Source organism: Pseudochaenichthys georgianus, chromosome 7 (assembly GCF_902827115.2).
Source record: "Pseudochaenichthys georgianus chromosome 7, fPseGeo1.2, whole genome shotgun sequence".
Lineage (NCBI taxonomy): Eukaryota > Metazoa > Chordata > Actinopteri > Perciformes > Channichthyidae > Pseudochaenichthys > Pseudochaenichthys georgianus.
In genome coordinates this window covers 12947283-12962295 of record NC_047509.1, presented here as the reverse complement: position 1 = coordinate 12962295, position 15013 = coordinate 12947283, and the positions used below count along the sequence as shown (strand labels likewise).

Genomic DNA, 15013 nt, shown 5'->3' with positions numbered 1-15013 from the left:
GTCTATGAAAAACATTCTTTGATTTCTTCACTTCTCCCAAAGTTTAATTAAAAGAAAACAGAATGAAATTGAAGTAGATCTTAAACAATATTGTATACCAAACAGCTTATTTGTGTCTCAAACAAGAAGGGTCTATATCAGAGTTACTAAATGAAAGTCCAAGGAGTCCTGATTGCATCATATTTTGAATACAAGTGAGCTGATAGAGATAACAATCCATGGGAGCAGCAAGCATCTCAGCTAACTGGCCTGAGTGCTCAGTCGGATCAATAAGTGGGAAAGATGCATTCAGCTCAGTCTTAAGGTGGCTTTCACTGTAAAGCTTTGTCATAGCAATTATTATTTGCTGTGGTCTTTATTCTGCAGCTCACAACATTAAACACAAAGCAGGGGAAATATCACATCCTTTGCGGCATCATTTTAAATTTAATAGGATATGTTTTACCATAATATCCAGCAATGACTGACATACAGTAATACTGTTGCATGTGGGGTGGAGTACCTTAAAACGCTCAATGACAAAGCCCTGCCCTCATCTTCACTGAAACAGTGTTTGGCATTTCTGTTATTTGTCAGAGGGAACATCTGTTAGAAAATTGAATTTTTTAGAAAAGTAGAGTACATTGTAAAGTAAAGAGGATATAATTTAACATGGGTTTGTGATTTGGATTTCTGAAGTCTGCTGCTGTTTTATGGAAACAATGTATGCTGAAACCTAAGACATATTTACCAGGATGTTGATAAGGCTGTTTTATTCTCAGATGTCAACTCCATCTGGCTGAAAGGACCTATGAGCCATTTGTAATCCGGGTACCTCAGGGGACCCACACCGGGATGCTACGGAGATGATGAACACATGGTGAGTGTAAAGGGTACGGTTTGGTAATGTTAGTGTTTCTGGGTTTGGTATGTCATTGGCTAACAAAAGCTGTAGTTTAAAGTCTGTTTTTTTGTTGAACATAATGGACCAAGAGTCTCTTTAAATAAAGCTGCTGATGATGATGTTTTAATGTATTAAGCCATTCATATCCAACAAATTAAAGAATGATGAACCTTTATCAATTTAAAAAATATGTATTCACCTTTAAAACTAGGTTGAATACTTTTCTATAACCTACATGCCATACTTCAAATGGACTCTTTATTGTCTTTTTGACCAGATATGTAAAATGTAGCATGACTGTCATGAATTTCAGGAAGGCTCCAAAGAAATCCAAGGAAACGCTGCACTGTCCCTTTGTATCCAGATGGTGGTGCACTTGAAGTTAATAATGGATTACTCCCTTACTCCAAACCGGTAGTGGTTAGATTTTTTGCTTTTCAAAAGATACTGTTGCAACTTGTATTTTAACAAAAGTGCACGAAAAACCATATTATTGTTTCACATGCATTAGGCTTTGCAAAAACCCCACAACAACAACAACAACAACAAAAAGACAGCAGGAGCTCATTTGCAACGTAGTGGCTACCCAATATGACTTTAACTATAGTATATTATGTATAGTATGACCTTGTATAAAGACCCTAATACTATACAAATATGCAGTTTATTTTTAATAACCAAAACAGCGGTTTGAACAAAGTGGGAGGGATTCAATTGTGCTATAGTTGCGCAGTGTGAGTGATGCTTGCAACTCTTGTTATGACTGCAAGGTCCTGTTTCAATCACTGGCGTCAGACGGACGCACGACACCAACTCAAACCTGTTCACCTCCTCCTGAACAACGTAAATATTGATTGAAAAGCAAGGACGTGCCGAGCAACTAATGGGAGTTTTAATTTGAAAGTGCTTCACGGGACTTTAACAGTATCCCTCGTCGTGTCACTTTGAGGGTCCGACGGATTTTTTCGCTTTTACCACGACTGGGATATACAACTTTTCCTCTTATTATATTTTGTGGCTCGTAAAAGCGACAAGCCTATGACCTTCACGTCCAACAATATTGCAACATTTACCGGATACAAGGTTATTAGATACAACTTTACGGTTTTAAGAAGTTCGACTTTTTCCCTTTTCTTTGAATGCGTTGCAAATATGATGATGTCACCGACGCCACTTTTTCCTGAAGTTATGGCGGAGCACAACTTCTCTAACTTCTCTTGGTAAGCACACATAGGCTACTGGCTCTTAGCATGGCTACTCTTTTGAATTGGGTTTGAAATGTTAACTACAACTGTAAAACTGCTTCTCCTTAGGACACATGACCACGACATGCATCGCTTGAACAAGTGAAATTTGAATGGAGGGTGAATGTGCAGTGAAGTTTAACGATAGAGTTTGCCGCTGAGGGCCTTCAGGCAATTTCACAGCAATAACTGGATCTACCAGGCCTTATAAAAACACACGTAGCTACTAATAGCTTCTGTGGTTGTGTAGCCTAAATCATGCACGCCTTTCAGTGGTAGGCGTAGTTTACTAGTATGTTTAGTAAGTTTGGATTTATTGGAACTCAATTGAAGCCGTTCAAAAGTCACTTTAGCGAGCCTCTCTACACAACTCTCCTGAAATCAGAGGTGGAAGAAGTACTCAGATATTGTACTTCAGTAAAAGTAGAACTACCACAGCGTAGGAAAACTCTGTTACAAGTAAAAGTCCTACATTCAAAATGTTACTCAAGTAAAAGTACAAAAGTGTTAGCATCAAAATGTACCAGAAGTAAAAGTAGGCTACTCATTATGCAGATTGGCCTTTTCCAGATTGATATATAACATGTTTTGGTTATAATTATTGTGTTTATCAAAGCTGGTAAGGGTGAAGTTTACTTTTTATACTGTAGGGTAGCTTGTGAATTTACCCCATGTGTAACCAAAGTCATTGTTAATGGTTGTTTATATTTCACATCATTAATCAAAATCTTCAAAGTAACTACATGTATTAAATACATGTAGTGTATAAGTAAATAGAGTAAAAGTACACTATTTACCTCTGATCTGTAGTGGAGCAGATACAAAGTAGCAACAAAAAAGTAATACTCAGGTAAAGTGCAAGTGTCTTAACTCCAGTACTTGAGTAAATGTACTTAGTTACTTTGCACCACTGCTCAAGATGTGCTGACATTGATCTTACCTATGACTTTAAAGACGAAGTCATAGAAACTCTGCTGTGGATGCAACCATTGTGCTGTTATTTTATAGCTGACTGTGCTATGTAGACTGACCTGTTATGTAGAACAGATCTAAGCAGAGAGGAGTAAAGTCTAGACTTCACTGTTGATACACATTGTTATGGATGGATCGCAGTGCTTGCTTTGAACACGATTCCTGTATCATGTTAGGAAGAGTGGAAGAATTACAGTCTTCCAAGTTCTTGATTTTCTGACACACTGGTGTGTCTGCTGTGACAGGTAACCACTAACTGCAGTAAATCATCTCCTCAGTGTTAACAGGTCTTTGTTTGGGACACACCAGAGATAATTAGGAGTTTTGCTGAGTAAAAGTATAGACAATTAAAACGAAGATCAATAATCAGTGTCACTTCTGGATATACAAGTTGAACTAACTCTTTGTATTGAAATCAAAGTGAAAGAGGGATCACATTTGTTTGAGGATGGGTAGGTCCAACTTAATTTTTTTTCTTTTCTTCAAGTCACTGAGTAGTTGACAAAGAACAAATTGGTTTGGAAGAAGCACATATTTCTTTGTTTAGTTAACCAGTTTTTTTTAAATTATTCATTCTCTTTGTATAATAATAGTCCTAATGTGTGAAACTTGTATGATCCAAACTATTAAGTTTTAGTTTTCTTTTGCTGCCTGACCATGCAGAAAGAAAGAGTCTGTTGAAAGCATATGTAAATAACACGACTGACCTCTGTGGTGGCCTGAGATTCTCCTGGTCTGAGTGGATTAGTTTGTCTACATAGCTCTGCTGCTCCACCTACAATGAAAGGGAAAGGACAATGGCTAGTTTAATCCTAAAAAAGCACATGTGGTATTCCTTAAACTACTACTATAGTGTGATATAGTGTGGGTTGAGAGTTTAATAAGCACATTGGACCACTAAACTGGTCCGACCGACACATTCGCTTGACTTTTCTCTCACGTTTCTGATAGGGTTTGCTACTAAGCTACAGATATAACCCAGTACAACGCTTTCATTGCATTGTCCTATGAGAGGTTTGATTGCATTCTGAGAGATAAGGTTATGAGATTAGATCAAACAAGTTCTCGATACATTAACACATCTTTGTTCTGTCACATTTTTCTGTCTGTGATACCACAGCTGCTTTTTCAGTGGTAAACAAAATGCCACAATTGAAGCTACATAGCGTGTTTGATATTCTAGAGATAGATTTAGGTTGAGACTATGCATTTAACCACTTGTACATCCTCAGAAAGATTGCCTGGCAAATTTAACTTAAATACTTTTCATGGTGGAAAATCATTTACCCTCTATTTAAATCTGCAGACTACTCTTTTACACTTCAACACTGCGTCTGCACACCACCAATATCCTCCCAAAGAAGTAAGAGAACTAATGTAATATTGATTAGACTTTGCTTTGAAGCCCTTGCACTGCTTATACTGTATGTGGTTTTCTTTTTTTTCAGACCATTGAGTGCACTTGGCTTTACTAATGGAGCACCTTCAGGGAGCGTGGAAGACCCTGAGCAACGGCTTCGGAATGAAGGACTCGGCGTTTGAGGGCCCGTGCCTTTCCCCCACCATGGTCCAGGGCTTTCCCTACCAGCGCCGCTCCTCGGACGACAGCAAGATCCCAGACTCCAAGACTAGCAGCACTATCCGTGTCTACCTCCCGAACCAGCAGCGCACCGTGGTGAGTCGCTTTTTCCTGCTGGAAAAAGATGGCATACAAGGCTGATGAAATACTGATGTACAGTTACTTACAAGAATATGGAAGAGTTAACCTTTTTTTCTCCCCTCAGGTAAACGTGCGACCAGGTATGACTTTGTACAATTGCCTGATTAAAGCACTAAAGGTGCGAGGTCTGCAGCCTCAGTGCTGCGCTGTCTTCAGGCTGCAACCAGGAGAGAGGAGGTGAGCTCAGGACTGTTTGAAACATCAGAGATTGAACTAAACACATTATTTCCTGCTAATGTTATTTAGCTTGCTTTGATATCCCCTCATCCCTCTAAAGCTTTTTGTTGTTTTGTTTAAAAGTAAAAAATTACGAATGGATTGGCACACCGATTCTTCCTCCCTGATTGGAGAAGAGCTACAGGTGGAGGTTTTAGATCATGTTCCATTGACCACACATAATTTTGTGAGTATCTGAAGTATTTTCTTTAAGCTTACACTTAATTCAGTTCATAGTATCACTGCTGAAGTAATACATGTGTATTTTCTTTGTCATTTTCAGGTTCGGAAAACATATCTGAAACTAGCGTTCTGTGATATTTGCCAGAAGTTTCTGTTGAACGGTTTCCGCTGCCAAACATGCGGCTACAAATTCCATGAGCATTGCAGCACCAAAGTGCCCACGATGTGTGTGGACTGGAGTAACATCAGACAACTCCTGTAAGTGTCTTCAATAGCACATTCTGTAACACTACATTATGATGAATCATTATAGAAATATAACTGACAGACATACTTGCCATCGTAGAGCCACGCTTTCTTTTAGCTTAAGCTTATAATGTACTTACATTTTGAATCTAATCAAAGCTGAGGTTGGATTCATAGTGCATGAGAAATAGTGTTGAGATAAAAAAGAGAAAGCATGTTCTGCTGATACTACAGGTCTCCTGATTAAGCTCCTATATATGGATTGCGTACTCACACTGAGAATAGAAGCTTATTAGTGTTATTTTGCATGCAGGCTGCAGGACTGATAGTTATCATTTTTAGGATCCATATCATTGACAGTGGCGAGATAAAGCCTTTCACCCGGCAACCATTGTATTCTTTAGCAGTCGGCTGTTATTTGATTAAACTCTGACACATTCCCACGCACTGAGGGTCTTTATCGCTGTCGATCTTCAGGTTGTGTCCGACACCTGGCGACAGCAGCGGCCCGTCCCTGCCCTCGCTCACGTCCCGGCGAATGAGAGAATCCTTGACACGGTTTCCAAGGTCAGACAACACTTTTATCTCTGATCGATCCACAACCCACACTCATTGGGTTTAAGATAAATACTCAAATCTACTGTAGCTTTGCCCTCAAGATGGAGTTTTTCCCATTTTTAGGTGCAAATAAAGGACATTTTTGTCCAAATGTATGCTTACATTCAGTTAGGGCTGCTCAATTAATCATATTTTAATCGCAATTATGATTATGGCTTGCAACGAATACGAAAACAACGTAATCAAAATAAAAGGATTTTTATTATTACCTTTTTTTTTTTTGTATTGTTTTTTCAGTTGAATTATACTTAAAGTTCAGGGTAATCAACTGTTAAAAACATACTGTTCAAATTTGTTTTCTCCAATAAATTGATGTTTTCAAAGTAAATGGATAATCGTTTTTAATAATCGTGATATCAATTATTGACCCAAATAATCGAGATTATGATTTTTGCCATAATCGAGCTGCCCTACATTCAGTGTTGCTGAAGCGCATTGTGTGTATCATTGCTCTACCAAATTAGTCTAATGTATTTTCTTTCACATAAAACAGTTGAAAGTTTTTCAAACCCGGCATTGTTTACTTGCTCACAGTCTTCCTCTTTGCTGCATATCGCAACGTCTAACATAAGGAACATGTAACGCATCAAGTGCTTCCTTGTACACAACATGAACAAAACGGGGACCCTGACAAAGAACCAAGTGTTGAACAATGGCGTATTTAGGCAGCTGTGAACATGATCATTTCCTGTTTTTTGCAAATCAGTTTTTATTGTAATGTGTAAGGAACCTAATCTGAATTGAATTAAATCCTATTTCTAATGACGTCCTCCGCTTTAAGAGGTTTTAGCAGTCCAAGAGCTGATGTAATGAGAGGCGTGAAAAGAGCCTGTTGTTTCAGCAGCATTTAAAATGGTGAAAAAGCACTCTAAGCTGCCAAATTAGCGCTCGCAGAGTATCAAGTTGTTCCATGCAGAGCGATCTCAAATACTCTTTGGAAACATAGTCCCGTGCTGCCAGAAGGGGGATTGTTCTTAAAGAGAGCAGTGCATGGTTGTAATTGTGATTTAATATGATCTCTATGATTATATACGTCGTTCACTCTTCATCGGCCCATTTTAAACCGCAGCTACAGTCCAGCTGTTAATAATCCAGTAACAGGAACACTCTTGTTCATATGTTTTTGGATATTTGAACTGGATCAGGTTTTGTGCGTTTTTAAAGTGAACATCTCAAGTCAGACTAACATTTGGTTTGTTAGCTGATTTACATATTGGGCTGGTGAGCTTTGTCCTCAGCTGAGCCAATACGGATATTGGCAAACATCAAGGGCAAAATAGCTCTACTTTGTCAAGTGAGCCGAACATGGGGAAGGCCAAAGTAAAACTACTTCACCACAGTGTGCTTTACCATTTGTGTTTTCCCCCCATAGTATTATGCATGCGTAGTAGCAGTTTGTTGACGACACAACCTCAACATATGATGCTTGACTGGGGGGAAATAAAAACGAAACCTGAAAGCCACTGCATCAACCACCACCACACCCACGGCCGTCCAGATTATAAAGAAGTCACTGAATTCACTGTTTGCTCAAATGTCATTGGTGCATGTCATTTTGAAGCAGTGACAAGAGACGTAGACGAACAATAGCGGCTCTGTGGTAATATTTGGTCCTCGTCCACCTTTTACAGCTCGGCCCACCGATATTCCACCCCTCATGCCTTCAACTACACCGCGCCTTGCACGCCCGCTGGCGGCTGGCTCTCCCAGAGGCAGCGCTCCACCTCCACACCCAACGTCCACATGGTTAGCACTACCCTGCCTGTAGACTGCAGCATGATTGAGGTAACTACACACCACCCTCTTGGGTACTCCTGTAGGTTGTAGCCACTCCTAAAATATCTCCTGCCCTCCTGCGTACATCTCAGGCATTCCAACTATCTGCGCCTTGCTTCTTTCTACCTCTTATCTGTGTTAAGTGATTCACCTCAATAGGGTTGAGCCTGTTTTATGTTATCTTAAAATGTGCCACACTTGACTGCCCCCTGTTCACGTCTAGTTTCTGCATTTTTCACTCATGTTCTTGCATAATCAGCTCTATATTTATTTCCTCTATATTCTGTTCAGGTAGTAACTGAGAACTATTATTTTCCTCGCTCCTTCCTTACTTTGCTTTACTCTGTCCCTTTTCCCCCCTGTCTTCACTTGCCTGTTGTATTGTGTGCCCTGCTGGGGAGTAGCTAGACTGCCTGAATACGTCCCCCAGCTCCTGGTGCCATAGATTCTGGCTGAAGAGGAAAGTAGGTATTGTGCACTTCTCCCAGTCTTTTGTTGAGGCCTCATCCGAGAGACCAGAAAAGGTTAGAAAGCGGTGCGTCTGTGTGCAGTCTGAATTGCATGCATTGCAAACGGACTATCTGCATTCATATCTCAGTACGGAAGTCAAACCATGAGTGACTGCACGGCATGTTGCTCACTGTGTTTACTGACACCATTTCTTTTGTCTCTAGGATGCAATGCGTGATCATGACTCGTGTAAGTACCCGCTCTACTTTTCTCCTGTTGGGTACTTTTTTGTGTTGCATCACACTTCCTCCTTACACTGTCAACTCAAATCTCCCCCTTTTGATTGTGCATTCATTTGAAACAAGTGTAATAATTCAAAAATTGTTCTGTTTCTTGACTGCCTGGCTGTCTCTGTTTACCACCAAATTGGGACATTTCTCATCAAAGCATTAATAATATTTAATAGACGTAAAAACATAGCGTAACACTACAGGTGGTAGGATGGTCATACAAGATTAATTTGTATGTGATTAACCATCAAACAAGGAAAAAAGGCTCTCCAGACATTGTAATTAATCTTAATACACCATTTTTACATTCATTCATATCAACAAATGTGTCACCTATTTATTTTATCATTGGCTGTCTTAGCTCCCTTTTGTTGAGCCTGATGGAAGCATGAAGGAGGAGGATAGGACAGGAGTCAACATTGGCCTTTTTCTATTGTTGTGGGCATATAGATCACTCTTGTATCGCATTTTATGAAATCTTAAATATCCAACACTATATAAATGTCATCCTCCGTGTAGATTCAGTAGTAAAGGATTTTGAAGCAGCCTCAATCGTGAATCCATACTTAATCACCTTTTTCTCTAATCTTGAAGCGGGTAGTTCCCCCAGCCAGAGCCCCACAGGCTGGTCCCAGCCTCCGTCCAAAGCCCCCGCCCCCAACCAGCGAGAGAGGGCACCGTCCTTCAACACTCAGGAGAAAAATAAAATTGTAAGTCCGATGCATGGTGTGTTTGTATGCCGGTGTAGAAGTAGTTAATGACATTTACTATCAAAACACTTTCAAAGTAGTTTTTTAAGAAGAGTACTTTGCTGCATTCCTCTAGTGAGTAAAACAATCCTGCAGCCATTTATTTCCTGCTTGTATGCTGTATATAAATAGAAAATTCTTTCAGACCAGTTATGGAGAACAGTGTCAGTTGATAACTGGTTTGATTGATTGGTTATGAGTCTCCCATAAATTGCTCCTTCTTGATTTCTGTTCCTCCAGAGGCCTCGGGACAAGCGGGACTCTAGTTACTACTGGGAGATCGAGGCCAGCGAGGTCTATCTGAACAACCGCATCGGTTCTGGCTCATTTGGAACCGTGTACAAAGGGAAATGGCATGGTAGGAATGTATTTCAGATGGGGCAGGGCACTTTCACTTGTCCGTACTACACTTAACAATTTAAAAAGATTCACCTGTGCCCATAAGGATTTTCATATGGGCTCACAGGGGATCATGGGGATCTGAGCAGAGTGTCTCTTTGTTGTAGGTGATGTAGCTGTGAAGATATTAAAGGTGACCAACCCAACACCGGAGCAGTTTCAGGCATTCAGAAATGAAGTGGCAGTCCTGAGGTAAAGGTTATACATCAATACATTTACACAACAACCCTTTTTAAAGCTAGGTTTTTCAGCTGTTTAAAAAAAAAAATATATATAATAGCTGAAATCCTTCAATTTCACCGCAAAATGTTATGTTCTCTCCAATGTGTCGTTTCCTCTTCCTTTCTACCTCACAGGAAAACACGACATGTCAACATCCTGTTGTTCATGGGCTACATGACGAAGGACAACCTGGCCATAGTGACCCAGTGGTGTGAGGGCAGCAGTCTCTACAAACACCTTCACGTCCTGGAGACCAACTTCAAGATAATCCAGCTCATCGACATCGCCAGGCAGACGGCTCAGGGCATGGAGTAAGTCCTGACAAATGGATCTTTCCTGATTTACAAAATTAAAAGAAACCAAAATATCATTAAAAGAATTCTCTCTCATTTTCAGCTATCTGCATGCAAAGAACATCATTCATCGTGACATGAAGTCCAACAGTATCCTTTCTATTAGCCGTGTGTGCTTTGTGTGAAAGATAAAAGCACTTCATGCACTTTAACCAGTTAAGCCCCAAGCCTGTTTTTCAGGTCTCAGGCTCAAAAATGACATTCCCAGAACAAATGACCATATCTTCAAAATTAATAATCTTTTTTCTCAAAGCAATGACACACCTGTGAGTTGGATATATAAAAGTCAGAATCAGAATAGATGTTTTTATTTTAAAGTAAATTCAGATTGAACATACATAGTAAAGAAATGTAAATTATAGTTTCCGTCCAAAAAAACAACAATTACTTATAGTGAAAACCATGCACCCTTGAATGATGGGATGGTAGACAAAAAGCTTTAGGAGTCCAAACTATAACATAGAAGTACTCTGTATCAAGATTGATGCAAAACAAGTGACGTGACCTTTTTAGAGAAGTTTAGAAAAAGAAATCCACCTCTGGGGTCATGTGGGTGTAATTGCCATATCTCTGGAACCCATCTGTCGATTTTGGTGATTGACACCTCTTTTGAACCGTTAGAGCCAATAGAATCGAGGGGAAGTTCCTAAATCCATCTAAACATTACCATTGGTGAATGAGAGTGATGCACAGCCAGCATGCCCAAAACCGGAAGCTCCGTCACACTATATAGAAAACCGTTTATTGACACAAATGTCATGATGGATTATCAGTAATCATTTCAAAGTGACAGAGACATTGGACTGACCTTCAGCAGCGTGTATATGCGTTGTAATGCCCTTGAACACAACTTTTGATCAGAAAACAGCAAAGGTAAGAGGTATTTGCCGTTTTGTCCCCGTAAAGTGAAGTTGTGTGTTGTCTTTACTGGCTTACGCTGCCGTGAGTTTTGGTCGCACAGTGATGAAACTCATACCATTGGAATCTCAGCTTTCATATGATATATAGTTTGTGTAGATTGCATGAAGTATGAAATATTGCTACCGTGAGTTATGTGCCAAGTGCTTGAGCACTCTTTCGCTTAGTGCTAATTCAGAGGCTTGGCGTTAGAGTTGTGTTTTGTTTAGGTAAAAATGGTTCATATCGTCAGTTAGCTGAGTCTCTTCCCGTTAAGTGGGTATGACACATTAATAGGTTGTTAAATGTTAAGAAGCCCTGAGACACAGTTTCGTGAAAATGGTGTAACAGGTTAATCCTCATGGTGGTCAGGATGTGTGCTTCAGCTGTGATTCCTTGACAGCGGTGTAGACATCTTCTTGCATGAAGGGCTCACGGTGAAAATCGGGGACTTTGGTCTGGCCACAGTGAAGGCCAGATGGAGCGGCTCGCATCAGGTGGAGCAGCCCTCTGGGTCCATTCTGTGGATGGTCAGTACCACAGCCTTCCTTTCACTGAAGCAATGAAGACAACTGCTGTGAGACTCTGTTCATGTGAGACACAACAGCAGATCTAAAGAAATGTGTGTTCATTGTGTCCACAGGCTCCTGAGGTTATCCGGATGCAGGATAACAACCCCTACAGCTTCCAGTCTGATGTCTATTCCTATGGAATTGTTCTCTTTGAGATCCTGACGGGAGAGCTCCCTTACTCCCTGATAGCAACAAGAGATCAGGTAAAGTCTCATCAGTTACACGTTTCATATTGTGTGGTCAAGTGGCAATAGTTTAGTGTTACAAAAGGTCCTATAGCTGAGACACTTTTGCCTAAACTTTTAAGTTGGGTTACAAGTTTGGTCATGTAAAATAGAGCTGTAACCCACAGGCAGTCAAGCTCTAGTCCTCGCCTGTGTCCCAGTGTCAGTCAGCGAGCCGGGGCCAGAAGGTGGTGGACAGACACTGGGTCGCTGTCTGGAGGGGGGTTATGGAGCTGGCTTAAGTCCCATCGTGGAACAGAGGCGGCCTTCCTGGAGCCACTGGCCTAATTTTAGACCCCGTAACACAACTCTGCCCGTGTGTTTGAAAAGCGGTGCATGGGAGTGAAAATGTGTGTCTGTGGTTTTTCGTCCTCCCGCAGGCCACGAGACCAAGTCTGGATCGTGTCTGGCTCCTTGTTCAGTTCAGTTTATTGCATTTGTATTCAAAATAGGATAAAGTCGCTGTACAAAGTGTGCCCACAAGTGCTGTTATGATCCACTTCTGACTGGCAAGCACATGGAGTACTGCCATCACCCATTATCTAAGCAGCATCAAGCACTCATGCCTCCACAAAAGCTCCCGTGTTTTAGATGCTTGTCACCTTTTTACTCTCTGGGTATTTTTTAAACGTATCCCTGAGATGATCTGCTGATTGATCAGGTGCCTCCTGGTGTGGCACTGACTTGGGTCATGAGTTGAACTCTTAAATGTTTACAAATGGGATCCATGTTCAAAACACTCCCTCAGTCTGATCTGTCTGTGACCCCCCCCCCCCCCTCTCAGATTATCTTCATGGTGGGAAGAGGCTACCTGTCCCCAGACCTCAGTAAGCTCTACAAGAGCTGCCCCAAAGCCATGAAAAGGTTGGTGGCCGACTGCATCAAGAAGTCCAAGGACGAGAGGCCGCTCTTCCCACAGGTGAAGTACTCTCTAATTAAAGACTTCTAGTGGGATAAAGACTGTTTTGTATAATTATTATTAAAAAAATTCTTTTCCATGTTATGCTTCTTTTTAATAGATTTTGTCCTCCATTGAGCTTCTCCAGCACGCCCTACCTAAGATAAACCGCAGTGCCTCAGAACCGTCCCTGCACAGAGCCTCTCACACTGAGGATATCAATGCCTGTACTCTGACCTCCACCAGACTGCCTGATTTCTAGAGTTTCAGACAGCCCTGCCTCCTCTCCTTACACTTACCCCTCCACCTTCTCTTTCAAATTATCCAGAACAGTCCAAATGCTAAGTATGCCCAAATGCTATACACACAGATGCGAATGTAAGCCTACAAATGTACATACAATCATATATAAACCCTGATCTAATCAATACAATATGTGAGTAAGAGAGGAGAAGGAAGTGGATCTGAAGGAAGATGGATTGCAGTGGGAAGAACACATGAAGAAGCTGGCTTAAGATGGTGCCTTGATTATCGCTGCACGTATTAAGAAGTATGCAGAGGCTCCACGGTGACAATTTGTAAATAAGTGCACGCACAGCTACCTAAGACGACGATAAATGGACACTGAAGGAAACGCAAGAGGAAGACAGATGTTTCTCTCTGGATTTGGGTTCTGTGATGTGAAGCACAGCCTTCTGTCTGACCGCGCTGGTTTCTGATGAAGAGGAATTTAAAGCTAAGATGCCTTAAGAGGAAACAAAGCCTGGACTAAGATCCTGCACAATTCACCTCCTCTTGTCATCACAAAGCCGTTGGAGGTAGTCCATTTAGTTGCACAATAGTAGTTTATTTTGCATTGTCTTAAAGGATAATGGTGTAGAAATGGGAAATTGTTTTTCTTTTTTTATTGTCTTTTTTGGGGGGTCATTTGAGAACTATCAGCCTGTCGGACAGCGAGCATGAGTGATGACGGTAAAATGGAATTTGCACACACTAGCAAAAGCAATGGTTATTTCCTAACCGTATACATATGGCTTCATAGATCTGTAGATACACACACATTCTTATCAGTCCTCACCATGGGAAGGTTATCATGAGCTGGACATGTGGCGGTTGTCTTAAATGTTTTAAATGATTGGAAACTAATTAGTATTTGTTGTCTTTCGATGTCTCTTTCAGGAGGTTAAACGTTTTTTGTGTCCTTGGATTCGATATTTTAATAAAATTAAGTTAATTTCCTTTGCCAAATATGTGTTTGTTAAATGTTGTACTTATTATTAAGGGGAACAAATGTAATTAGACCACACACTGTACGTTATATGACCAGCATTTGAAGCAGGTGACATTTGATCAGATTTGTACGGCCTCCTCTCTCGTTCACTCACACTAAAGTCCCACACATGTGCAAGACTTTGTGGTGGGGTGAAATGTTTGCATTAGCAGTGGCAACGTGGTGTAACCTCACAGGGGATCCAGTGCATACACCATTATACATACACCAGGGGATTCCTCCATTGGCTGATGCTTCTGTGTACGACACAGCCATTGGCAGGCTCTGTGGAACAACAATCATTTAGCAAGGGAGGGACGTGCTGTGGAAAAAGAGGACAGTTATATTTTGTTTTAGGGTAAACATGCAACGTGTAGTTCCTGCTGGGCAAGGGCGTGCACATTTATAGTAAATATGGGCATAATTTAATATGTGAACTAAATTAGAAATGGATTATTTTGAATTTAAATGTATGCCAAGGGTGTAAAAACACATTTCTTGAGTGACACGTCACAGGTTACAATAGTGCAGATGTCATCAAAAGTGGAGCAATGAAATAAGAGCAAAGTCATCAACTGACCGCTGGTCTTCTATTTTTAAGACGGTTTTGCTGTATGTGTTTATCTGTTCTATTTCTGCTTTCTGACAAGCCACACAGGCACACAGTCATACACCCCTGCCTGGCCTACAAATAGCTCCATCTAGTGGCTGTTCCTTCAGGGTGTGTCGGCCTTCTTCACACACTACTTGCAGGAATAGTGGTAAGTAAAAAGTACCAAGACAACAATGCAAAAATATGCCATTATCAGCAAAAATATGGCATTCAAACCC

At 40.8% G+C, this 15013-nt stretch overlaps 1 protein-coding gene across 5 annotated transcripts; it reads left to right on the top strand.

Moving 5' to 3' along the window:
* The first annotated feature begins 1652 nt into the window (after positions 1-1652).
* Positions 1653-14160, top strand: raf1a (Raf-1 proto-oncogene, serine/threonine kinase a). Of its 5 annotated transcripts, none has more exons than XM_034086840.2 (19): positions 1653-2103; positions 4406-4462; positions 4548-4774; positions 4884-4996; positions 5120-5222; positions 5319-5476; positions 5942-6031; positions 7714-7867; positions 8263-8322; positions 8533-8557; positions 9193-9308; positions 9588-9705; positions 9854-9938; positions 10103-10279; positions 10365-10411; positions 11630-11748; positions 11862-11993; positions 12799-12933; positions 13034-14160. In XM_034086840.2, exons 3-19 carry the CDS (start codon positions 4574-4576, stop codon positions 13172-13174), a joined length of 1974 nt encoding a protein of 657 aa, XP_033942731.1. In that variant the 5' UTR covers positions 1653-2103; positions 4406-4462; positions 4548-4573; the 3' UTR covers positions 13175-14160. The 5 variants fall into 5 exon arrangements, with proteins under 5 accessions (XP_033942731.1, XP_033942729.1, XP_033942730.1 ...); XM_034086838.2 differs by having other exon boundaries at positions 8263-8382; XM_034086839.2 differs by lacking the exon at positions 4406-4462 and having other exon boundaries at positions 8263-8382.
* Positions 14161-15013: the final 853 nt, after the last annotated feature.

Excerpts from the sequence above, each read along its gene's own strand:
- raf1a (XM_034086839.2), top strand. The coding sequence starts at position 4,574 with ATGGAGCACCTTCAGGGAGCGTGGAAGACCCTGAGCAACGGCTTCGGA. Across the intron at positions 8,383-8,532 it reads CATCCGAGAGACCAGAAAAG|GATGCAATGCGTGATCATGA; the intron begins GTTAGAAAGCGG and ends TTTTGTCTCTAG. Across the intron at positions 9,939-10,102 it reads AATGAAGTGGCAGTCCTGAG|GAAAACACGACATGTCAACA; the intron begins GTAAAGGTTATA and ends TCTACCTCACAG.